The 27,692-nt window shown below is 40.2% G+C and overlaps 1 protein-coding gene across 2 annotated transcripts in view; it reads left to right on the top strand.

Moving 5' to 3' along the window:
- Positions 1-27,692, top strand: part of LOC126338067 (spastin) — a 449,984-nt gene that overhangs the window by 373,805 nt on the left and 48,487 nt on the right. The window contains exons 2-3 of one of the 2 annotated variants that reach the window (XM_050001523.1): positions 15,589-15,759; positions 22,652-22,882. In XM_050001523.1, coding sequence (XP_049857480.1) covers positions 15,589-15,759; positions 22,652-22,882 — 402 coding nt within the window. The remainder of the gene's footprint in view (positions 1-15,588; positions 15,760-22,651; positions 22,883-27,692) is intronic. The other variant, XM_050001522.1, reaches the window with a different exon arrangement.

The following is a 27,692-nucleotide window of genomic DNA, read 5'->3' as shown; positions in this document are numbered from 1 at the left end:
AGTTCCTAAGCCTTCATCTGTAAGTTGCGCTACTTTTCACGCCTCATAGATGCATCGCACTGATGAAATTCGTAGTACTCTCACTGTTCTGGTAAACCAAAATAAAGTACTTAATAAAACATTTATTTCAAACTAACCTTAATTCATTACTTGAGTCCTTCTGACAAAACTTTGCAAACTTTCAGTACCAAGATGCGTATCGATGTCAAATGTATTTGAAAAATGTGCATAACACTTCCGTATGAATCATTAGTTGCCAAAACTCGAAGGGTGTTAGCGAGTATTGTTGTAAATGGTAAACAGTGTCACATTTGTATTGATCTTACTAATTCTCGGATCAATTGTTTTTACTGTATATTCAAAACCGCGTTTACACATTCTGCTGAAATTCTGGAAAGCGCAAGGGAACGCATTTGTAAGGACAGAGTTCTTTCCTGCCAAAGCGGGAGTGCCGTACTCAATTCAGTTAATTTACTTTCGTCCATTCAGCGACAATGCTATGGGACGGAAGAATACTGCGGCAGACATTTCCAGGCAGCAGTAACTGGGAATGGCCTGTTGTTGCAATTCGCGTGGCCGGCAGTGGTACCAGGCAATATTGTGAGGCCATATTTTTTTGTCGGTAATATTTCGGAGAGCTCGTACGTTGGGTGTTTATTAACTTCCTAGTTTTAAATCTCCATATTAGTGAATTTTTTGACCTGGGACAAGTTGTGGAGCAAGAGAATATGTGTACTACACTACAGTTCAACATATGCTCCTGTGTTGTCGACCAGACAACGTAAACGAATAGGAATGTTATCAGTTGATTTCTGCAGGAAAGACACAGATATATTTCCGAGGACAACTGTGATCTTCGCCTCGAATTCCTCCTTACTGCCTGGGTTTGTTCGGTACACCCTTTCCGTGGCCAAACGCACACGAACTTGTGACAACGTGTGAAGCCGGTACTTCTCGGAGGCCACTGATGGGGTCCTCGCCGTCCCAGCGAACGTCCTGGAAACCGTTCGTTCAGCCAGTGACGAACGATGCCGCCAGAGTGATGTAAATGGCTCTGAGCACTATGGGACTTAACTTCTAAGGTCATCAGTCCCCTAGAACTTAGAACTACTTAAACCTAACTAACCTAAGGACATCACACAATACCCAGCCATCACGAGGCAGAGAAAATCCCTTACCCCGCCGGGAATCGAACCCGGGAACCCGGGCGTGGGAAGCGAGAACGCTACCGCACGACCACGAGATGCGGGCTCACGAGCTGCATGGCGCGTTGCTTTACCAGGATTACTCGAGAGGAGATCCCTCACTGCCGGTAAATTTTCTGGAGATCGCGCCACAGAAGGGCGTCGTCCTCGTGGTTTATTCACAACTGATCCAGTTGTCTTTAGCTTGGTGTCACAATTCTTAATGGTTAGGATCAAGTATGACATGAGGGCAATGAATGCCCCGCCACCATCGCTGAACAAGGGCTAAAGATCGCCAGACTTCAAACCGCGAATCGAACGGTCGCACTCTTGTAAAGTCTTTTGTCCCATCTCCTCTGTAAGAAGATGCTACGGACGGTCCAGGTATTCAGGGCTCCTGAAAAAAAAAAAAAAAAAAAAAAAAAAAAAAATTCATTGATAAGTGTCAACAATCTCAAAATTTACGGGCATTTATCACCATTATGTGAAAACAGACATATTTTTAATTTCAAATTCCTGTGCCTCAAAGCACTTAAAATAGTTTAAACAACAGAAAAGTTCGCTTGTTATTTGGCATTTACAATTGGAAAAGAACGAGACACGAAGCTTAAACTAAAAATGCGCCTGCGCAATATTGTTTCACATGTTTCTTTGTACTCTCGAGTAAATACGTATTTTCCGCAGTTTGGACGATACTCTTCGTATCATTTCAGTTTTCAGCAGTGAAGAGGATTTTCATTTTTCATACGTTCCTTGTGTTCGTTGTCAAGAACGATCCCTATGGATTTGGCTTTGGTTGTTAATAAGCAGTAGTCTCGGTACAGGGATGATAAGCGAGGGATTGTGTATATGTCTTGCCACTGGCGTTTAGCTGGGACTTTAAAGCCGTAAAAATGGCTGAGACTGGAAAGTAGACTGGGCCTCTGCAGATTGCCTGAAGCACTAACCGTATCATTTGTTGTTCACGACAGATATATAGCAGCAGTCGGCCTGACGTGAGCTATCTGGACACGGGACGCCGAATTAAGGTTTAGATAGAGAAAGACGAATTGAGCGCCAGCGCGGCACGCAGATACCTGTAGCGCTCCGTGGCCAGTCGGCGTTCACGTTCCTCGTGGCGCCGCACGGCGGCGAAGAAAGGAACTTCGGTCTCTCCAGCCTAGTGTCAACAGATGCCAAATGTCCTCGACTACGGGGGCATGATGCATAAGATGACAGCGGGAACGATCATTATTTTGAAAATTAAATTGAAAATGGTGAAACCATATAGTTCCTATTCTGTTAGAGGCGCCGCTGCTACATGTAATGACAACTTGGTAAAATTTTCGAATTAGACCTCTATGTTTCATCCAAGACGAGGTACTCTGTCAGTGCAGATGCGAACACCCTAACGACGACGCGATGATCAGAGCTGGAAGCTCTCAATTTCCAGTTTAAAGTAAATTTCTGGTCAACACTTTGTTTTACACTCAATCTTCTTGCGTGGTTTTACGTCTGCTCCTTACATAGTTAGAGGAATAATACGGTGCATAGTCAAAATTTTTGCATAATAACCACGCAGAAAAGTATACTCTCTGCGTCGTGTCATTTGCCAAAACCTCATTTCGATATCTCAAACCGTTTTGAAACATCAGGAATGTTCGCAATAACATATTACACTACTGGCCATCAAAATTACTACACCACGAAGATGACGTGTTACAGCCGCGAAATTTAATCGACAGGAAGAAGATGCTGTGATATGCAAATGATTAGCTTTTCAGGGCGTTCATACAAGGTTGGCGCCGGTGGCGACACCTATAACGTGCTGACATGAGGAAAGTTTCCAACCGATTTCTCAAACACAGACAGCATTTGACCGGCGTTGCCTGGTGAAACATTGTTGTGATGCCTCGTGTAAGGAGGGGAAATGCTTACCATCACGTTTCCGACTTTGATAAAGGTCAGATTGTAGCCTATCGCGATTGCGGTTTATGGTATCGCGACATTGCTGCTCGCATTGGTCAAGAATATGGAATCGGTGGGTTCAGGAGTGTAATACGAAACGCCCTGCTGGATCCCAACGGCCTTGTATCACTAACAGTTAAGATGACAGGCATCTTATCCGCAGGGCTGTAACGGATCGTGCAGCCACGTCTCGATCCCTGAGTCAACAGATGGGGACGTTTGTAAGACAACAACCGTCTGCACGAACAGTTCGACGACGTTTGCAGCAGCATGGACGATCAGCTCGGAGACCATGGCTGCGATTACCCTTGACGCTGCATCACAGACAGGAGCGCCTGCGATTGTGTACTCAACGACGAACCTGGGTTCACGAATGGGAAAACGTCATTTTTTCGGATGAATCCAGGTTCTGTTTACATCACGATGGTGGCATACGTGTGTGGCGTCATCGCGGTGAACATTGGTTACACGTCTGTCACCTCTTGTCCCCATTAACGGCACTTTGAACAGTGGACGTTACATTTCAAATGTGTTAAGACTCGTGGCTCTAAACTTCATTCGATCTCTGCGAAACCCTACATTTTAGCAGGATAATGCACGACCGCATGTTGCAAGTCCTGTAAGGGCCTTTCTGCATACAGAAAACGTTCGACTGCAGCCCTGGCCAGCACATTCTCCAGATCTCTCACCAATTGAAAACGCCTGGTCAGTGGTGGCTCGTCACAATACGCCTGTCACTACTCTTGATGAACTGTGGTATCGTATTGAAGCTGCATGGGCAACTGTACCTGTACACGCATCCAAGCTCTGTTGGACTCAATGCCCAGGCGTATCAAGGCCGTTGTTACGGCCAGAGGTATTTTTTCTGGGTACTGATATCTCAGGATCTATGCACCCAAATCGCGTGAAAATGTAATCACATGTCAGTTCTAGTATAATATATTTGTCAAATGAATACAATATATTTGTCAAATGGATACCCGTTTATCATCAGCATTTCTTCTTGGTGTAGCAATTTTAATGGCAAGTAGTGTATATAATTTGCACCAAATGCAAAATCATAGTGACACCTGGTCTTCGTTGCAAACTTTTTCGAATTTCGCTCAGTGTCAGATATCACTGTAAACATGACCGTTAACGAAATGATGGGCAGATCATAATGAATCAGTAATATAAAACTACAAGTAAAGCCAAAATGAATTTTTTAAGCGAACAGTTCCTGTAAAAATCTTTTTAGAAAGATGCAGGGCGTGCGCCTTGATTCTGGCATCGTCGACCGGCCAGGTGGCAGACAATGTTGGCCTTCCTTTCCAAGCAAACGAATCAATTCGCCCAGCGCTTTGGACGAAAATCGGTCACTGCGCAAAGGACACCGTATATTGCGCGGACTCTACGCTACGGCAGTATCTTCAAAAACTGGAGGGTATTTGATAGTAATTGGTATCGTGAGAAAACCAAGCACGACAGATCTTCACAGGAGAGTGTAAGTGGATAGCCCTGTTCGTTATCAACGTTCGTTCCCACATCCATGTTCGAGTATAATGACTTTTCTGGAGACTGGAAATCTACTCCGTAGGAATCAGCATGGGTTTCGAAAAAGACGATCGTGTGAAACCCAGTTCGCGCTATTCGTCCACGAGACTCAGAGGGCCATAGGCAAGGGTTCCCAGGTTGATGCCGTGTTTCTTGACTTCCGCAAGGCGTTCGATACAGTTCCCCCACAGTCGTTTAACGAGCAAAGTAAGAGCATATGGACTATCAGGCCAATTGTGTGATTTGTTTGAAGAGTTCCTAGATAATGGAACGCAGCATGTCATTCTCAATGGAGAGAAGTCCTCCGAAGTAAGAGTGATTTAAGGTGTGCCGCAGGTGAGTGTCGTTGGACCGTTGCTATTCACAATATACATAAATGACCTTTGTGGATGACATCGGAAGTTCACTGAGGCTTTTTACGGATGATGCTGTGGTAAATCGAGAGGTTGTAACAATGGAAAATTTTACTGAAATGCAGGAGGATCTGCAGGGAATGGCAGTTGAATTTCAATGTAGACGAGTGTAATGTGCTGCGAATACATAGAAAGAAAGATCCCTTGTGATTTAGCTACAATATAGCAGGTCAGCAACTGGAAGCAGGTAATTCCATAAATTATCTAGGAGTAGGCATTAGGAGTGATTTAAAATGGAATAATCATATAAAGTGATCGTCGGTAAAGCAGATGCCAGACTGAGATTCATTGGAAGAATCCTAAGCAAATGCAATCCGAAAAGAAAGGAAGTAGGTTACAGTACGCTTGTTCGCCCACTGCTTGAATACTGCTCGGCAGTGTGGGATCCGTACCAGATAGGGTTGATAGAAGAAATAGAGAAGATCCAAAGCAGCGCGCTTCGTTACAGGATCATTTAGTAATAGCGAAAGCGTTACGGAGATGATAGATAAACTCCAGTGGAAGACTCTGCAGGAGAGACGCTCAGTAGCTCGGTACGGGCTTTTGTTGAAGTTTCGAGAACATACCTTCACCGAGGAGTCAAGCAGTAAATTGCTCCCTCCTACGTATATCTCGCGAAGAGAGCACGAGGGTAAAATCAGTGACATAAGAGCCCATACAGAGGCATACCGACAATCCTCCTTTCCACGAACAATACGAGACTGGAATAGAAGGGAGAACCGATAGAGGTACTCAAGGTACCCTCCGCCACACACCGTCAAGTGGCTTGCGGAGTATGGATGTAGATGTGACAGTGCCTTCCATATTCGTACGCAATGTCTGCAGCGTTTCGTGCAATGTTTTCCTCTACGGCGGAACTGCACAGCTGCAGCTACAGTAGTTCCGGGCCAGTGCGAGATCTGAAATGCGATACCGCAGCCAGCCACCTGATACGAGCCGCCTCGATCTCAGAGTGGTCGCTGGCACATAGGCTGGGCTACCGTTGCATTTGCCACGGGGCCCCGAAGACGAGGTGCCTAAATCTCCCGAAAAAGAAATAAAAATTAAGATAAAAAATAGTAAAATCGACCAGTCAAGTAATATCTTTCCCTTATTAAAATATTTAAGCGTCCGCTGCTTCGCTAGCGTACACTGTATGGTCTGCGCAGAGTTTTATGTTGTTAAGAAATTGGAACATCTAACTTTTCACACTAATTACGGCCTTAGAAGCATGGTGTTTTCCGAATGTACTTCTGACCAAAAAGCGATTCTTGCCGCTATGGTCGGAGCCTTCGTTAATCCTGTCTTTTGAATTATTGTGGTGATGTTTCCATAAAGACTTTCATGCTTTGACACACATTTCTTTAGAAGTCAAATGCCAAATTTCAAGGATTTATCTTTAAATATGTTTAAATATAACGAAATATTTTCATAAAATTTTTTCGTCCCCTATTTCACCCACTGAGTTAAAAAAATCTCGTATTTTTTTATTTCTAACAAAGAAACGAAATAAAATTTTCAGACATTTATTTTTATAAATACTTCCATAATGAAATCTTACACTAAAAAAAAATTCTTCCCCTGGAGGTCGAATTTTCAAAAACACTGAATCACGTATTTTTTTTATTTCTAACCGAGAAGATGGAGCTTTAAAATATGCTTTAGTAGTCCTTCAATGAAGATTTATTTTCAAAATAAACTTTCACCCGCTCTTTCACTCGTATACAGGTTAAATTTCCAAGCAATGTTAAAAGCACTTATTTCTTCATTTCTAACCGAGAAAGAAAACACCATTTTCGTAGTTCTAGCTTCAAAATTACCTCAATAGCGACATATCTTCAAAAAGCCTTTCATCCCTTCGGTCAGAGGGTTAGCTGCCCTCTGTAATAAAAAACTTAGTTAATCGATCAACAACGAACTACAACGGATGTCTTACGATGTCCGCTCCGAGAAGATGAAAAAAAAAAAAAAAAAAAAAAAAAGCGGTTCTAGGCGCTCAGTCCGGAACCGCTCGACTGCTACGGTCGCAGGTTCGAATCTGCCTCGGGCATGGATTTGTGTGATGTCCTTAGGTTAGTTAGGTTTAAGTAGTTCTAAGTTCTAGGGGACTTACGACCACAGCAGTTGAGTCCCATAGTGCTGAGAGCCATTTGAACTATTTTTTGTTGGAATTCCGAAAAATCTCTTCTTAAATGATGCCCACAGTACTTATGTTTAATGCGCCGAAGGACTCATACACGAAACGAACGTAATGCGGGGAGTTAAAGATCACAGAAATGTTATATGCAATTAAATCTGAAATGATTTAAATTTATTGATTCGTTAAGTGAAGGTACTCTCACACATTATTGAAAGCTAAGTTGGTAGCGACAGGAAACAAGTGACTATAGTGAACGATTAATAACTTATCAGTTATAGAATTAAATTTTCACGCTACAGCGGAGTTTGCGCTGGTATGAAACTTCCTGTCACATTAAAATTGTGTGCCGAGTTCGAGTCTCGGTCCGGCACACAGTTTTAATCTGTCAGTTCTTGGGGACACACATGCCGTGCGAAGTCATGTACGAAAGATAGTGCTGCAAATTTCTTATCACCGAAATGAACACAACATTAAACAATGACGACTACAGTGTAATAACAGTACGATGCCATTTGATCGCCAAGGTTGCCAGCGAGAAGCATCAACATAATAGCAGCTCCAATTCCAGCTACCTCTACCGATTCAGTATTAGGAAGACGAGAAACCAAGAAAATAATGCTGCACTGCACTGGGATGGATGAGAATTGCAGTGGCACAAAGACGAAAGCTAACACACATCATTTAATTATACATCAGCAGAGGCAAAAAATTCAAATAATCGTATTATGTGTGCATGGAAAACATGTGTTTCAAGACACCACCGTGATACACTGGACTTGCCGAACGATGGCTAACGAGCGAATAGAGAGATCAGTTTCCACGGAAGCTTCTCGCAGTGAATGCATAATTTCTAGGGTTCCGATTTTCCCAAAATTACAAGATCTAGAAAATTCATACTCCTCGATGGTTATTTGCCTCAGACAAACGTTGATATACAGACTGGGTGACTGGTTTACAAACCCAATTACCATTGAATATACATAGACGTGAGAATTTATTATGCGTCCACAGAAACGTATAGTCGATTTGAAGCCTGAGTTTTGGGCGCCACTTTTTGGCGGAACTCAGATGTATATTACTGACGTACCTTTTGCTCTGTGGTTGTTTCGTATTTCACGGTTTTATTAAAATTTTGCTAACGGGAGACGAATACATTCATGATGATGGACTTTCGCTCTCAAAACTGATGCTGAGCAACTTGAGAGAGAGAGATCCTTGTAGTGTTGAGGACTGCGTCACCTGGGGACAAGTTGTTGAATCTCAAGGAAATACGCTGAAAGCAATGACTGCAGAATTAAGAAAACAATCCAGCGATGATAGGAGCGAAACGACACTGGGCGACCAGCACACGAGGATGTAGTGCTGCTGGAATTATAAAAAAGAATTGGCCAGGTGCGAGTAGAACTTTCGCACAGAGGGTTCTGTGCGAACTGTATATATAAACTGTTCCGGGAATCGAGGATCTCTACGATTTTTGCCTGTTATCGACAATGGCACTGGCAAGATACTGGTCTCAGGGATTCCAAGACTTCGGAGAATGTTGTAATTTCAAATTTGAAGTCTCATGAAAAAGGCAGAAGAAATATTTTTTCGTATAAGTACAAATTTAAATTTATCGGATTTTTTTCCTGTCCTTGCAAAGTGAAACCGTGCTTCTTGCCAAATTTCATGATTCTAGACGAACGGTTTTGATGAGCGAATTTGCAAACATCAAAATATGTGGCATAAACGACCGGATCTTTTGATTGCTTTGACTTAGAAGCTTCACTTTTCTACATCGTCGATGGTCCATAGACTTTAATATGTGACATAAATTTCAACTTGATACACTCACCCGTTCGTCAGGAAAAGGATTTTGAACAGCGAGACAGACAGATGGACAACTTCTTGTTGTGGTCTTCAGTCCGAAGACTGGTTTGATGCAGCTATCCACGCTACTCTATCCTGTACGAGCCTCTTTATCTCTGAATAACGGCTGAAACCTACATCCTGCTGAATCTGCTTACTGGCTTCATCTCTTCGTCTCCCCCTACGATTTTTACACCCCTCCCCTCCTTCCCACCAGTACTTAATTCATGATCTTTGGAAGTGTCCTATCAACCGACCACTTATTTTGGTTAAGTTGTGCCGCAAACTTCTTGTCTCCGAAATTTTTAACCAGTACCACCTCATTAGTTATGTGACCTACTCACCTATCTTAAACATTCTCTGTCGTAACACACTAAAAAAACTATTGTTCTTTCATTCTCTAGACTTCCTAATACTTAAATCTAGCCGGCCGGAGTGGCAGAGCTGTTCTAGGTGCTGTTAGTCTGGAACCTCGCGATCGCAGGTTCGAATCTTGCCTCGGGCATGGATGTGTGTGATGTCCTTAGGTTAGTTAGGTTTTAGTAGTTCTAAGTTCTTCAGAAATTATTTTCTTGCCATTGCCATTCTACAGCCATCGTCAGTTATTTTGCTGCCCAAATAGCAAACTACTTTAAATGTCTCATTTCCTAATCTAATTCCCTCAGCATTTGACTACATTCCATTATCCTTGTTTTGCTCAGTCATCTTATATCCTCCTTTCAAGACGCTGACCATTCTGTTCAACTGCTCTTTCAGATCCCTTGCTGTCTGTCAGAATTAAAACGGCATCGGCAAATCGCAAAGTTTTTATTTGCTCTCCTTGAACTTTAATTCCTACTCCAAATCTGTCTTTGGTTTCATTTACGGACAACTAAGTGATCCTATTGCGGTTTGGTTTTTACCGATTGTGGTATTTGGGGGGGGGGGGGGGGGGGGTTAAGTACGAAGGGAAAATGGAAATTTGGTAAAATTTCACAATCGGGAGAAAGATTGTTTTGAAAATCGTTCAGTTGTAAAAATACGCTGTCGCAGGTCAAAGATCAGTCTGTATTAGGATATAACCATGAGTTAATTGAGTATACCCAACGAAAGAGACTAAGTGTGAATGTTTCGGCTAAAGCTAAGTCGGAGAATCAGTCGTAAGTGACTTATAGAATGGTGTGCAAAAGCGAATCAACTTGCAATTTAAATTTATTCCTTAAAGGTGCTGTAGAGACTAAAAGACTAACCAAGAAACTAGCCTGTGTTTTGAAACGGTTAAGAACATGTACAGATTTTTTTTTGCTTACAGCACACTTTGGTGGTATGGTTTTTCTTGTTCCCTGAGTTGATCTAAGATAACACACTATCCAATGTGTTAGGCTGGCAGATAAAAACCACCTATACACTTAAGAGATTCATTGACTTCTTAAGGCTCTGACAAACATAATTTTTAAGAATAAGAAATGTGATAATCAAAGTGTGGCAATAGGTCTTTAAACATGGCCTTCTCCTTTTTGAGATTAGAGGTAAACCATACGAAAGAAGCAATACACCATCTAAGGCCTTGCAGTTTGAGATTATGGACATTTGCAGCTGCATATGGCTTCTTTAGGAATGGCTTTGACGGAAACAGACGTGGAATATTGGGGTTTCACATCCCACCATCTACAAGGTCATTAGAGACGTGTGCCAACTTGGATAGTAAAAGGATGGGTTAAGGAAATTGCCTGTATGGTTTCCAAAGCACTATCTCAGAAGTTACCTCACACCCAATTTTGGTGGAAATCTCAGATGATCCCAATCTAGATGGTTGGATGGATGGAGATTCCAATTGCTGTCATCTGGGATGTGAAACCAGTGCCTTACCACTGCGACATACCAATTGGTTGCTCTCAGAAGAGACGAGCATCGAAGGAAGGACTGCCAACATCTGTGAAAGATGGGCCTTTGAGTGCAAATTGCCTAACCAAGTAATTAAAGCAGTAGAGAAGCACTTTGACGAGCTTTGTGAGGACGAGCTGACAGAACCCGTAATGGGATGTAAATTACTAATAACACTTATTTATGAAATGTGGGGTAACATTATTTGCAAAAACACTGAAGAGCCAAAGAAACTGGTACACCTGCCCAATATCATATAGTGCTCTTGCGAGCACACAGAAGTGCCGCAATGAGACGTGGCATGGATTTGACTAATGTCTGAAGTAATGCTGGAGGGAGTTGACACAGTGAATCCTGTCCATAAATTTGTAAGAGTACGAAGGGGTGGAGATCTCTTCTGAATAGCAAGTTGTAAGGCATCCCAGATATGCTCAATAATGTTCATGTCTGGGGAGTTTGGTGGCTAGCAGAAGTGTTTAAACTCAGAACAGTGTTCTGGAGCCACTTAATACCAATTCTGGATGTGTGGAGTATCGAATTGCCCTGCTGGAATTGCCAAAGTCCGTCAGAATTTGCAATGCACACGAATGGACACAGGTGATCAGATGGGATGCTACAAAGTGTCACCGATCAGAATGATATCTAGACGTATCAGGGGTCCCATATGACTCCAAGCTGGTTAAGGCTCTGTACTGGTTTGGGGCGTGTGCAGTTGAACAGTCACCTGGTGACATGCAGGGTCCATGGATCATGAGGTTGCCTCGATGCTCAACACTATTTGAAATGAGACTCGTCCGACCAGACAACATGGTCCCAGTCATCAACAATCCAATGTCAGTGTTGACGGGCCCAGGCGAAGTGTAAATCTTTGTGTTGTGCTGTCATCAAGGGTTCACAAGTTGGCCTTCACCTCTGAAAACTCATATCGATGATGTTTTGTTGAATGGTTCATACACTGACACTTGTTGATGGCCCAGCATTGAAATCTGCAGCAGTTTGCGGAAGGGTTTCACTTCTGTCAAGTTGACAGTCGTCGTTGGTCCCTTCTTGCAGGATTTTTTTCCATCTGCCGAGATGTCGGATACTTGATGTTTCACAGGATTCCTGAAATTAATGGTACACTCGTGAAATGGTCGTACGGGAAACTCCCCAATTCATCGCTATCTTGCAGGTGCTGTGTCCCATCGTACATGTTCTGACTGTAACACCACATTCAAACTCGCTTAAATCTTAAGGACCTGCCATTGTAGTAACAGTAACCGATTTAACAACTGTGCCTCTTCCCCCCCCCCCCCCCCCCTCCCAATCCATTAATACACGCTCACCTTGAAATAGATTGGGTAGAAAGTTGAACGAAGGGTAGTGGTTTGAAGGGCAGAGGGGGAAAAAAGTGCCAAGGCAAGAGCCAAGGGGAAAAAACCTCTGTGATAGTTGGGTTGGATTGTAAGAGCAGTAGTGATTTTCTGGCTGTCTGCGACAGGTCATGCAAGCGTAGCCTTTGTTAGTTATGGCTGTAATGAGTATTATGCAAACGGATACCTTCAACATTGTGCAGTAGTGTTATTCAGCGGCTGCTGTTCGGTACCGGCTTCTCGGTCAGTGTCAGCATACCTGTAGCAGTTAGGTTCATTGTCGTTTAGTGTCTGGTAGGTCACCTATATCGGATTCACAGTGTAGGGTAGTGTTGGTGGTCCGTTTGCGTGTTATTGCATGAGCTTGCCTGTTTTCCTGTTGTAGCCTGTTGGTCGGCTTTAATAGCAGCAGACATATTCAGTCAATGTTGCTGATGTGCAGGGGCTTGTCTATGTTCTCACTTGTGGGTATATGTTAGCTTGCCATAGGTAGTTATGCCCTAGCTAGTAGAGTCTGTGCCAGACATAGTCGTCTTATAGAGGCATTGTCGACCGCTGTGTCGTATTCTGCCATTTATGTATCTCTGTATGTGAATACACATGCCTATACCAGTTTCTTTGGTGCTTCAGTGTAAATACCTGGTTTTAAGGAATCAAGTATGTTCTTCAACACATACGTAGCAATATAAACTTCTCTCGTACCTGCCACCTGTGTTGAAGTTTTCAAAAATGAAGTACTCAAGTTTTCTTGCTAGCTTTATTTAAAGCCACATTGATGTCTTTAACAGGATCTATGCCTGGTTCAAAAGCTAAGCGTTCTTTTTCCAAGCTAAAAATATTTTTTTTAAAGTTATTTACATTTACTGGTGAGTCAGGAATGGTTGTCTAGTTTGGAAATACTTTCTGTAGGATAAGTGTGCTGTGAATGATTACAGGCTTGTTGAATTGGCAAGAGAGTGTAACTCAAATATTGGAAAATGTTAACTGGCATAATTCGAAGCAGTATACCATACGCCTCTATAAAACATGCTCTGAAAACTAACTCATCTTTCAATGTAGGAACCACAAATGTTCTTCAGCCCACTACATGATATCCCATGGAGATCATGCAAATAAAATTACGGAAGACTAAATTGCACTTGGGTGCAGAAGCATTAAAGTAGGCCTATGTAAAAAAAATGAGAGCACGGACATTGATTTAAAAAAAAATTAAATAATGGTCCATTTTGCACCTACAGGAATGAAGCCCATTTAAGTAATATAAGAATTCGGATCATTAAGGAAATATTGTTTATTGGCAGTTACTGTTTTACATGGACACTGAAACTTAAGTACTTCTTTGAAACCATCTATTCAGTATTGGTTTGTCTTCCAATACTGTATTAGATATTATTTGACTTTCTGTGACACTATTCAGGTTTTTAATTAATTAGTTTTTTATGTTTTTTTCTGAACATAAGATTGCCATACTAGGTAAACAATGATTATCGTAAGAAATAATTCGATCTGTACATCATCACAATGTACCTTGGATAGTCTGAAGTATTTGTTATGTGCAATGAGGTAATGACAAATGGCTGCTTCACTTGAGGATAAGCGGGGAAACAATGGAAATGTTGTATTTTGCTTCAGCGAAGTATTTAAAATAAAATAGTGCATTTTCTTAAGTTCTTCTTTCGTATACCAGAATTTTGGTTTACGTCTGTGCTCCCAGTCTTTCACGACTGTACTTATGGCTCTGATTGTGGAATGAGTGGTTTTGTGACAAGAAAATCTACTGGGATCCACATGAGTTATGGTACTGAGAAGTTCTCGTAGTAGCTTTACTTCCCAAAGCAAAAAGTCAATTCATACTTTACAGAAAACATTTCACTGAAAAAAGAGAAAAAAAAAATTAAACTGGGAAGTTAAGCGGAACATTAAAAAAGCTGGACTCGGATGTTAAATAGAGCATTAGCAGTTTGATTGGCTTTATGGTCAGTAGAACTGATGTACAATTTTTGAAGTAATTGTAAGAATGAAGGGAAAGGCAGGTAATATACAACTTGTAAAAAGAGCCAAGAGGAAACAAATCCCTGGATTTAAAGGGAGTAAGGAAGGGTGCAGTCTTTTTTTCTTTTCTGTTCGACCTGTACTTCAAAGAAGTAGTGACAGAAAGAAAAGAAAGGTTGGGGACTATAATTAAAATTAAATATGAAAGGTTACCTATGGCATTGCTGTCATCAGTGAAAATGAGGAAGAATTACAGAAACTGTTGAATGTAATCAGCAGTTTGCCGAGCACAGAGTAGGGATTGACATTAAAGGAAAGAAAGAAAATAATGATAAGTGGCACAAATGAGATATGTGTCAACTTGTAACATTAGAATTGTACCTTGAATCAGGCTAAGCAAGAGTAAGATATTTTCTGCCTGGACTGTTACTAAATGTATTTATTCAACATGATCATGTCTGTCGGTTTATTATGCCATTCTCAAATGATAAGTATAATACACTCTGTTCTCAAAATATTGACAAAACTGTTTTCAAAACATCAATAACAGCCCAGGGGAGAAATATTGTCCCAAATAATTACAAGACTGAATGCAAGCAAACATAGTGAAAAAATTCTAGTCGTAGACTGGCATTGATACTTAATGTATGCATTTATTTGTTTGCAATATTCAAAGTTCTATCTTCCCATACAGTTTTTTCCCTTTACAGCTCCCTCTAATAGCATGAGTGTTAGTCCTTGTTGTCTTGACACTCATCATATCTCCTGTCCCTTCTTCTCATGTTATTCACATTCTTTTCACAGCCAATTCTGCGGAGAACCTCGTATCATGGGATATTTAAGTTAATGTCAGTACCATTGAGCATTTATGGCAGAAAATACACATCTGAAAGGCACCACTTGACTTGTATTTGAATGGCCATGTCAAGTAAATTGTTTTTCCTGTAGTAAAGAATACGTAACATAAACGAGTAATATGCACAGTAATTCCTTTCCATTTGCTGTAAGAAGTGAATTAAGACTTCATTTAATGAAATTGTTTTAGACAGTGGTTGTTACACAATGCACTGCATTTGAAATTAACAAATGGTGAAAACACCTGAGAGTTGTGAGAGAATAAATACCCTTAATAATTTGAGAGTAGTGTTCATAGGAATATAAACTTTCAGGTTTTAATATGAATTCATCTCAGTTGTATGTGCCTGTTGAATACTTCCAGTTGTTGCATGCGAATGAATTTAACGTAATGTGAAGAGAGTAAAGTGGTATTATGAATATTGTGTAAATGGTGTATGTGCACGTCCACATTTTTTACATTCATGTTTCTCATGTTCTAGGTCAGAAGGAGGTAGCAATCGAGCTGTACAAGAAGGGCATATCTGAGTTGGAGAAAGGGATAGCAGTAGACTGTCTAGGAGGGAAAGGTGAAGTGTGGGAAAGAGCACAGAGACTTCATGAAAAAATGAAGACCAACTTGGCTATGGCCAAAGATCGTCTTGATTTCCTGGGTATGTTTACAAACAAATGTTATGTGATATATATAACTGTGAAGTGACAAGTATTCAGTCCCCCTCAATAATTGTGTGACATATACTGTTCCTGTTCGTTGTGGAGTCTCTAAATGTAGTTTTCATTTAAATTTTTGAAAACATTGTTATATAAAACTACTGTTTTCTCACTATCAGTGATTTTTATAACACAGTAGTGAGAAAATAAACAAACTCATTAAAATGGTTTTTTGTTGTTGTCTTTGTCACCAAAAGGTCTTATTTTTGACGTTTTATAGCTTTGCCAGTCCTGGACCAGTTTTGATTTGTCTTTTCTGCTTTGTGGTTTCCATATTTTGTTATATCTGTTCACCCATAATATTTAACTATTTGTTTCATGATGTTCATCTTTTTAAATTGACAGTATAACATGCGTGTATTATTGTCTCCTGGTTGCTTCTTAGTTTGAACGGTTTCTCCCTGAATATCACTTCCAGAATTTTCATAAAATTTCTTTGTTCTCTGTTTCTTAAACTGATGTTGAACAGAAAGCCAGATGTGGAAATGACCTTTATGCACTACATTTTACTTACAATTTTTGTACCTAAGTTATTTTTTTGCTCCCAACCCCCACCCTTTTCTTTAAGTTGCATCTTTGGAATTATTTCATAGGTTATTTACAGTGTTTAACCTATAATATGATTTTACCATCTTGTGTGTGTGTGTGTGTGTGTGTGTGTGTGTGTGTGTGTGTGTTTTGTCGGCCACCTTTTGTTGTAGGCATTGGAAAGTCTCATTTTAAGACTTTAAGTAAATCCCAGTGACCAAAGGTTTGTGCAGTTTCTTTTATCAGAGCAGTCTGTACAGGAAACCTAGCCAAACTGGGCTATCAGGAGTAATCTATTAACATTTTATTGACTGAAAAGGCTGCTACCCCTCTTCAGAAACCACACGTTTGTCTGGCCTCTCAACATACACCCCTCCGTTGTGGTTGCACCTACGGTACGTCCATCTGTATGGCTGAAACACGCAAGCCTCCCCACCAACGGCAAGGTACATGGTTCATGGGGCATACCGTCTAGTAGTTTATTTAAAAATGATTTTCTAGTACATGGAAAGAGATTGCAGGTACTAGCAGATGGGAACAATCGCAGGAGGGTGTCCACAATGAGGAAATCAAAGAAAAACTGGGAATGAACTCTCTAGATGTAGCAGTCAGGATGATCAGGGTTAGATGGTGGGGTCATGTTACACGCATGGGAGAAGCAAGGTTACCCAAGAGACTCATGGGTTCAGCAGTAGAGGGTAGGAGGAGTCGGGGCAGACCAAGGAAAAGGTACCTGGATTCGGTTAAGAATGATTTTGAAGTAATAGGTTTAACATCAGTAGATGCACCAATGTTAGCACTGAATAGGGGATCATGGAGGAATTTTATAAGGGGGCTATGCTCCAGACTAAATGCTGAAAGGCATAATCAGTCTTAGATGATGATGAGATTTGGGTATAATAGTTCAGGGGAAAATACTACAGTATGATAGAAATAATGACAATGACAACAACAAAATTACTTATTGTACAGCTACTCTCACTCTGTGCACCAGCAAATTGTAACTTCTGTCGTCACGTTTAGTTTTTGTCTCAGATGACCTACCAGCATTCTGCTACTCACTATAAGTAGTGTTTATAATTTAATAATACGTCTGACAGTTTTTGCTGCTCACTTATTTTCAGCATCTAACCATGTAGTTGTCTTACAGTTAGAGGCAACATAGCAAATATATATGGAATTTTGTTGTGAATACATTAAGTGATGATACATTATTACAGTGTGTACTGTTATATATATATTTTTTAAATTGTTCAGCATTGAATTAATATTGTCACTGGTACAATTAATATGCATAAAAAAGGCATGAATTATTTTCTTGACGAAATAAGTCAATGTTTGGCATACCTGTATGTTCTAGAAGAAGAAGATGAGAATTATGACCACCCTGCAAGTTGGTGCACTACAAGAAAGGTCAAGTATGGGCAGTTGTGTAACATATTGGGTGTTGCCCATAGGGCTCTGTTTAGTTTAGGAAATGACCAGATAGATTAGTATAGTAAGTGGAATAGCTGATGATTTTTCAGGCATAACAACATTTCAACTGCTTAGTGATTAGTTTGCATAAGTGATGGTGTTTCAAGCTTTCTAGTTTAATACTTGCTTTTGTTGTTCATACTTCTCCCATTCCTGACATGCAATACACAGAGAATATGGTGTTTCAGTTAAGTTATAATCAGTTAATAATGTTTTAATCTGTGTTATAATATTTCTTTCAGAATGTTATGATGAAATCTATTTTTATACTCTTTATAGAGGTAAGTAGGTGACATTTGTAAAGCAATTGTGTACTGTACGATTCTCAAAGAATTTAGCAGTTTCCTAGAAAGCCATGTTATTTTAGTCTCAATTCAGTTGGTTTGTACTACACAATGCAAGTTTCAGTGATAAATCGGGATGCATGGAACAGCATGCATACTTGATATGTTAAAAAATGCGACGTATAAAAATGCAATTTTCTGGTGCTCATACCTCAGGTTCTGTTGGTGATCAGAAGGTAGGGTCATGTGTTTTGGATAACCCTTGGGTTAGGGAACATTTGTATAACCAACAGAAGGACCATCTTTGTGTAACTACCCTACATCACAGTGTCAAAGTATGAATATTGCACACTTCCCCTAGCTTAGGTGAATCGAGCAAATCAGTTGGCTCTTTTTGTGTTTGATGTGGTCTTTGGGGCACCATTAGTTCACGGCCAGTTTGTTGGAAAATCCCAAGAAAGAGTTTTTTTACTATGTTTTCGACTTCACCAGCGGGCAAGAAACACAGCTGACAAGTCAAAGACCGCCGTGCAGCAGATGGCCAAATTTTTTGTGATGTATTGTTGAGAGCCCAGCCTCGAACAATCTTGAAAATTTTCTTGATATCTTTACCCATTTCCAAGATACAGAGGTTCAAATTTACCCTACTTGTACATATAAAATATTCACCTAAAATTCGGTGTTGGGCAACAATGTAGCGACAGGCTGATGTAGCACAGAGAAATCATCCGGGAATCCCATGCTGTAGTATGAAGCACATACAGTTGTTTTTTGTTTTGTTATTATTATTATTGTTATTGTTTTAGCATGTAAAATGTTGTCTGAGAATAAAATTAATTTTGAGCGATTTCACATGTGAACTGCTAAATTTTAGTGATCAATGCAGTTTTTCTGCCTATCTGCAGCAAAAAAAAAAAAAAAAAAAAGCTCCTATCGAGCACAAAAAACGTGAATATGTTCCTGTTTATATATATATATAACACTAAACTGAAAAGTGGGGTGCCAGCTGCCTCATTGTGCCTACCTCAACACCTTTAAAATTTGCCCAAAAATTTTTGTATGCAAACATATTACCACTTTTTTATGCCAAGAGAGTGGCAGTGGCAGAGAGACAGGAATTTAATAAACACTGGAGTATAGTAGACAATTGTTGTTTTATAGAAAGAATGGAGGAGAGAATGAAAGTGTGAGAAAAAGAGATGGACACAGTGGCAGAGGAGCATAGTTCACAGTGGGAGAACAATGCTAGGAAAAGAGAGAATGAAACACTGGCAGAGGGAGGGAAGAAAGAGAAAGTTGAAGTGGGTGAATCAAGTGATAATGAGATACAGAGTGTATGACAATGACAGTGACAATAAGAAATATAGTGACATTGAGAAGAGAAAGCAGCATTGGGAATGGATGAATGAGATATGAGTAAGAGAGAACAAGAGGGAGATAGTGGCAGTGAGAGATAGTAGAATAGATGTAGGGGGCTGAATACAGAGATACATAGAGAGATAGTGACAGTGAGTTCAGCTGAATGAGTAAATGAGGAGGGCAATTGGGAGTGGATGGGTATGGCAAACTTACAATGATGGACCAGTGGGTGTGAATGAATTATAGTTATGAGAGCTTGGGGAAGTTTGAGGTGAGTTTCATGTTTAAAAAAGTGTGAATATGTTCACATGCCAAATTTTTTCGGAGAAATTTTAAGGGTGCTGAGGAAAGTAGAATGATACAGCTAGTATACCACTCTTCAAGTCGTGGAATCGGGTAGGCTTTCGGCAGTCCTCTTCAAGTGGAATGGTCTTGGGAAGTTCTCTGCCAGGTGCTACCAGTGATCTTCTTGATATTTATGTCCCATCTGTCTGGTGGTCTTCCTCTAGGCCTCCGATGCTCTCTCGGACTCCACTCCAGTACTAGCTTTGTCCATCTGCTGTCTTTTCTTCTCACGATGTGGCTGGTAAACTGCCATTTCAAGGAGCCTACTGTCTCTAAGATGTCCTCAACCTTCATCACGGACCACATGTCATCTGCCCTTTTCCTATCCTTTCTTGAATAGCCCAGCATTGATCTTTCCATGGCTCTCTGTGCTGTCCTAAGTTTCCCATTTGTAAATGAGTTCCTTGTCCATGTCTTGCAAACATACGTCAGCACAGGAAGAATGCATTAATCAAGTACTGTTTTCTTCAGATTTACTGGTATTTTTTATCTGAATTCTGTTGAATTCCTCCCAAATGCTTGCGAGCCAAGCTTGATGAGCCGATAGATTTCTGGCCTTACATCTGGCCAAGGTTGATATTCACTGACTTCTTCTAATGGACTGTCCTTGACTTTCACATCTTTTAAATAAACAGGAACATACTCTCATTTTTTTGTGCTTCGGCAGCAACATTTTCCCGCAGGTTCTTTTAGACTCTCATCTTAGTCTGAATACCATTATAGCAGAGAAAATTTTCAGCATCGTATGTTATAAAAATATTTCAATCAGCTTTTATTTGTTAAATGGTTTTGTGTAGCTTTCAGTGTTGCAGTATTTCATTATTTCCCATGTAAGCACTTATTTGACTCTTTGCTCTGTTCTCATCATTGAGTCAGAATTGGAAGACTGTGGTCAAACGATGTAAATTACTATCACTCTTTGCAGTCAACCACTTAACAGTAGTTTCACACTAAAGCGGTTACAATGTCATTTCTAGTTCTTTTAGGGGGGGCATATCAATACTGAGGGAATATAAGCCATTATGAGGCTCTGTCAATTTGTATACAAACCTGATCATTGATAGCTTGAAAATTTTCATGTATTTGTAAGTTCTTCAGTCTTCACTTATTTTTCAGGAGCTGTGAATGTATTGCAGAAAATTTGTTACACTCATTGTAGGGTGGATGGAGGTTCATGACTCCATTGCCTAAAGTTCCTTTTCAGAGAGGCAAAGAAAGGGTGTGTTGTTAGTCAAAACAGAAGATGCATTACCATTAATGTTTGTATGCTATAGTTTGCTACCCAGAATTCGTATAGATCAGTGAAACATCTTGAGGCTTCCAGATTGTATAATTTTATCTGTTAAAGTGTCTTGACAGGTCTCTCTTTGGGCACATATGTATACATTACATGAGAGTGTTTCTGTTCTGCTGTAATCCCAAACTGCAGATTATTCATATAAAGTACCTTCCAATGATTTTTATTTTAATAACCTTGCCAAGCATGCAGAGTGAAGTTAAAGAGTGTATCTACAATGAAGGAAATTAAAAAGAAAGCAGAAAAGAATTACTTTGTATAAAACCAAAAAAAGAGATGGTGCATTTCATCTGTTGGATGAGAAATATGTCATACAAAAATTGGAAAAGATTGTTAACTGAAAAATAGCTAAAGATGTTTCCTTTTATAAATTAAGAAGTTTCTTTCTGTAACTGAAATCACTTGCTGTGAAAGAATTACTTTGTGCTGTTTGATTTTAAAGCATCACCCTCTAAAGTGTTCAAACAGTTGAGAGTTGCCTGACCAAATGTTGTTTTTATATTCTGTGCAAAGATGAGTCTGATGCAGCTCTCCATGCCAGTCCATCTCTTACTGTGTCCAGCATCCACTTACCAGCAAGGTTGACTGCCATGTGGAGAACCCAGGATGAATTCCCAGTACTTTAAGGAGCTAGTTGACTGAGTAGTAATGGCCCTGGTCACAAAAACTGACAGTAGCCAGGAGGGTGGTGTGCTGACCCCTTGCCCCTCCATACCACATCCAATGACACCATTGACAGAGGATGACATGGTATTTGATCAATACTGCTGGATCTGCCAGGGTCTGTGAACAGTTTGTAGATATAGCCACTGAAACCACTTGTGCAACCTGGGTTTCCCTCAACAATTCCTCCCCCCCCCCCCCCCCCCCCCATCCCTCCCTCAGTACCATTATAGACTAAGCATTAAATAATGAATCTCTAATGATATTCTGTTATGAATATGGCCATGTTTGATGCATGTTTATTATTTTTAGATATTAACTTCACCAAAATACTTCTTCGCATACAGTAGTAATTCATTTCAATGTTCCATCTGCAGAATACATGGCACCTGTGTTAGTCAGTCAGCTAATTCCATTACCCTTGTAATAGTACCCATTGCAGATAAAATAGATTTTTATGTAAAACACTTTACCCAATTGCTATAGGCAGGCTGTGCAGATTACACAGAAAAAATAGGTGACAATTTTTTAAAATTTACTCTAACATTTTCATCGTGATGCAAATTTTCTGTAATGTATCTCATCTGTGGTCACTCGTAAGTATTAATGAGGAAAAATGAGGTGTGTTTTTACTTTCTTAGGTTTGCTAGTTAAATTTTTCTCTCCGTTTTATTTATGCATGCCATTTTTATTTTTTATCATAACTTGACATACAGTGTCGATAATAACACTTTCTGATGTCGCCAAACTCTTTTATTATCTTATTATTCTTATCACTAATAAATTATGTTGTCATCTTAATTTTTTTGTATTTCTTTATTTGCTGTTTGCATGTTTACAATAACATTTCAGTTTAAGTTTGATTTTCATTTGTCTTTTTAGTTGGGCTGGTACATCTGAAACAACTGGCAGTAACGCCAGCCACCACAGCTACCGAGAGGCCAGGTCGCAGTCCCCGAACACGGTTGGCCTCCCATCCTCCTACCACAGCTTTGGCCACTCCTGCCCTAGAGCCGCTTCTCAATGGAGGCCCTGGCATTGCCACAAGAGTCAAGCCCCCCATCGCCAGTCCCTCGCTGCCTCCCTCTTCTGGCAAGCCTGCCCCCTCTGAAGGTACACATCTGACTGAGGCAGAGCACAGTTTTACCAGGGCCACACCTCACGCTAGTGGAAATGTATAACCATGCTTAATATGCTTGTGCCACTAACTCCTGCATAGCCTTTCGTACAGCAAAATTCATTTAAGTAATACCCAAAAGTTGTTGCTGGGCTGTAAATAGTCACTTGAATGCGGCTGAGTCTGATGTGTCATTTGATATTATGCAAACTAAAATGATACATTAGAACTTATTTGAGATGGTACTCTGCTTGTCAGATACTCCAGTATAATTAGACAGTGATGTGTAGCAAGGCAATACTGAATCTGGTTGGCAGCTGTCTTTTCCACCATTTTTGAATGCCCAAATCCTTTTTTATAATTTTTACTTTCATAATTTAGTGTTGTGTAATAAAGTTCATTTTGTTTTTATTTTGGCATGTATTTATCTTCACATAGGTGGCTAATAGTAACTTACAACAAAGTTGCATCAGTTGAGAATTAGGATGAAATATAATTCGCACATTAGGATATATCAATATATCACGAAACAGAAGAGGTGCAGACAAACTGGCAGAAGCATAGAAAGAAGGAATGTTGAATAACTTAGCTTTTAGATAGGCTCCTTCTGCAGAGAGTGACACCCCCTCTTGCTGTCTGCTGGATATGCATCTCTCTCTCTCTCTCTCTCTCTCTCTCTCTCTCTCTCTCTCTCTCTCTCTCTCTCACACACACACACACACACACACACACACACACACACACACACACACACACACACACCGATAAAACAAAAAATAATTTTGCTACGGGGAAACAAACTGATATTTTCTGTTGAAACAGGGTGTCCCATGAAAGATGTGATGAAATACCAGAAAATGCATCCGATGACTTGTAGGAGGGGCCCTCAGTATATATAGTACTCAGAAGGAGTCTTTGTTTCAAAGCTAGGCAATTTATTTCTTTCTATGTACCTGTCCACTGCTCAGTGCCTTCCCTGTTTTGTGACCAATGATTTATCCTCAAATATGTACTGTAACCAATGAGGTATTTTGATGCATAAAGTTTCACAGTTTGCATGTATGAAACTTTCTTACCACTATACTTCTTTTTATAGGTGTTGATATTACTAATTATTTATTAATTTTTATTACTGTTGCTGTTAACTGCTATAAAACCATACCCTTCATGTAACTCAATATTTGTCACAGACAGAAATGCACAAAAAACAGTGCTTACTTATATTTTGTTGTAAAAACAGTCTTAGGTTTCAGATTTATAATTTATTACGTGTTTCACCTGGGCAGAGTTTCATTAGATAATCTGAAAGCGCACAGGGACAAAGCTGTAAATACTATAAAGACAATGTAGCAGATAAATTCAGAAAAGAGAAAAAGTATAAAATCTTTGGTATTCACAATAAAACTAATGCCATGAGGATAAGTCACGTTGATAGGAACACAAGAACATAATATTTTGGAAATACACAATAAATAAATGTCATTTGGGTGATAAATAAAACAGAATGAAATACATGTGTAAGAAATACGAGAGAGATGCAGTTAACTTAGCTACGACGACTAAAGCAGTCATAGTAGAAGAGAATACAATCATGCCTACGTGAAAATATGTGGCCCCCCATACAAGGCAGTGTCGCCGCTCCTTCTACTCTCGTAGGTGACACACAAATAACGTAGATGTAGCTGTGTTGACTAAGAAGTTAGTTAGTAGTGCAGAAGGAAGGAGAGGGCACTGCACAGTGTGGCATGATAAGCATAGTTAGTGATTATGGTTGAACAGAGAGAAAAAAAGAACATAGTAAAACTAGCATACATCCAAATGCCATAAAACTGGGTAACCAAATATCTAAACTATATGAATGTAATAAATCTAAATAAAAGAAACAGGTTGTACAGCAGATATAGTGAACTGAAAAGGGTTAAGGTCGGGATATTATTATCAATACTGCGATATGGAAAAGTTCAAATAGGGAGAGAATGTTGTCAAACTGTATGCACAGAAAAGTAAAGATTCGCTAGAACAAAGCAAACAGAAATAAAAGTAAGTAAGGGAGTTTCAGAGAAAGGAATCATCTAATGGTATAAACTAGACTCCAAAAGGTGGAGCACAGTTGTAATGTTATATATATATATATATATATATATATATATATATATATATATATATATATATTAAAAATAAAGATTCCAAGACTTACCAAGCGGGAAAGCGCCGGCAGACAGGCACATGAACAAAACACACAAACACACACACAAAATTACGAGCTTTCGCAACTGGCAGTTGCTTCGTCAGGAAGGAAGGAAGGAGAGGGAAAAATGAAAGGGTGTGGGTTTTAAGGGAGAGGGTAAGGAGTCATTCCAATCCCGGGAGCGGAAAGACTTCCCTTAGGGGAAAAAAAAGGACAGGTGTACACTCGCACACACACACACATATCCATCCGCACATACACAGACACAAGCAGACATATTTACAGGCAAAGAGTTAAGGGCAGAGATGTCAGTCGAGGCGGAAGTACAGAGGCAAAGAAGTTGTTGAAAGACAGGTGAGGTATGAGCGGCGGCAACTTGAAATTAGCGGAGGTTGAGGCCTGGCGGATATCGAGAAGAGAGGATATACTGAAGGGCGAGTTCCCATCTCCGGAGTTCGGATAGGTTGGTGTTGGTGGGAAGTATCCAGATAACTCGGACGGTGTAACACTGTGCTAAGATGTGCTGGCCGTGCATCAAGGCATGTTTAGCCACAGGGTGATCCTCATTACCAACAAACACTGTCTGCCTGTGTCCATTCATGCGAATGGACAGTTTGTTGCTGGTCATTCCCACATAGAAAGCATCACAGTGCAGGCAGGTCAGTTGGTAAATCACGTGGGTGCTTTCACATGTGGCTCTCCCTTTGATTGTGTACACCTTCCGGGTTACAGGACTGTAACCCGGAAGGTGTACACAATCAAAGGGAGAGCCACATGTGAAAGCACCCACGTGATTTACCAACTGACCTGCCTGCACTGTGATGCTTTCTATGTGGGAATGACCAGCAACAAACTGTCCATTCGCATGAATGGACACAGGCAGACAGTGTTTGTTGGTAATGAGGATCACCCTGTGGCTAAACATGCCTTGATGCACGGCCAGCACATCTTAGCACAGTGTTACACCGTCCGAGTTATCTGGATACTTCCCACCAACACCAACCTATCCGAACTCCGGAGATGGGAACTCGCCCTTCAGTATATCCTCTCTTCTCGATATCCGCCAGGCCTCAACCTCCGCTAATTTCAAGTTGCCGCCGCTCATACCTCACCTGTCTTTCAACAACTTCTTTGCCTCTGTACTTCCGCCTCGACTGACATCTCTGCCCTTAACTCTTTGCCTGTAAATATGTCTGCTTGTGTCTGTGTATGTGCGGATGGATATGTGTGTGTGTGTGCGAGTGTACACCTGTCCTTTTTTTTCCCCTAAGGGAAGTCTTTCCGCTCCCGGGATTGGAATGACTCCTTACCCTCTCCCTTAAAACCCACACCCTTTCATTTTTCCCTCTCCTTCCTTCCTTCCTGACGAAGCAACTGCCAGTTGCGAAAGCTCGTAATTTTGTGTGTGTGTTTGTGTGTTTTGTTCATGTGCCTGTCTGCCGGCGCTTTCCCGCTTGGTAAGTCTTGGAATCTTTATTTTTAATATATTTTTCCCATGTGGAAGTTTCTTTCTGTTTTATATATATATATATATATATATATATATATATATATATATATATATATATATATATATATATATATAAGAAGTTTGCTGTTGGCATAAATTTCAAAGTGAAAGATGCACAAGGCATTAATTTTAATGTGAGTACCCAAGATTTCATACTTACCTCTTTTCTGCACTTACACTGTTACATAGTCTTGATCGTATGGAATATGACCACGCCAGTTACTTATAACTTTGTTCTCCCTGTGTAGTTACAGATTATCTGATGAAGCCCTGCCTGGGCAAAAAACATAATGAATAAAGTACAAATCTGCAACATACGACTGTTTTTACAATCAGCTTATAAGAACGTTGTTGTACCAATCTGCCACCATGGAACAGAATAGTCTTTATGCTTAATTATAGGCTTTGGCAAGTGTTCTTTCATCAGTAATTGGGGAAGGAAGGAAAGGGAAAGATTTTTCAAAATTTATACTCTTCCTACATGTTAAGTTCACTTGGGTAATATATTCCTCCATTGCATTATATAATTGTATTTGACCAGAAATTTTTTTATCTTTCACTTTGTAGCATATCCTGATTTCTCTATATCTACATCTAGAGCTACTCTTCGTAGGTCACTTTATCGTGTGGTGGAGAGTACTTCGTGTACCACTTCTGCAGGTAGTTTTTTCTGTTTCACCACTCTCCCCTCAAAGAGGGGAACATCAATTGAGATGACCCGGTTAAAAAAAGAAATTCACAAATTGACTTGGCATCATCACAATGGTAAGATATCTTGCACCAAGGCTGTCAGTGAATTAACTTACCATAATGTTTGTCCTTCCAAATTCCCACTCAGCTGGTCCTGTTATGAGTGAATGTGCTATTCTTCAATGAATATTGAATTTGGAAATAGTGAGCATGATTCAACGTTGCCACATTGTGTGGTCAGTTGTGACAGATACAACCAGTCAGAATAATCATAAAAATGCACTCTATTGTTCATTGGTACATTTTGTCACCTTGAATCTATCACTAGATAATTCTTCTCAAGGGATAATGCCACACACAGACGTGATTGAGCATTGAAACACATTCTTAAAAGGAATATGGCAAACTGTTAATTGTT

Source organism: Schistocerca gregaria, chromosome 1 (genome assembly GCF_023897955.1).
Source record: "Schistocerca gregaria isolate iqSchGreg1 chromosome 1, iqSchGreg1.2, whole genome shotgun sequence".
NCBI classification, from domain to species: domain Eukaryota; kingdom Metazoa; phylum Arthropoda; class Insecta; order Orthoptera; family Acrididae; genus Schistocerca; species Schistocerca gregaria.
Note: the sequence above shows the minus strand (reverse complement) of the source record. Positions and strands in the feature narration are given on the sequence as shown.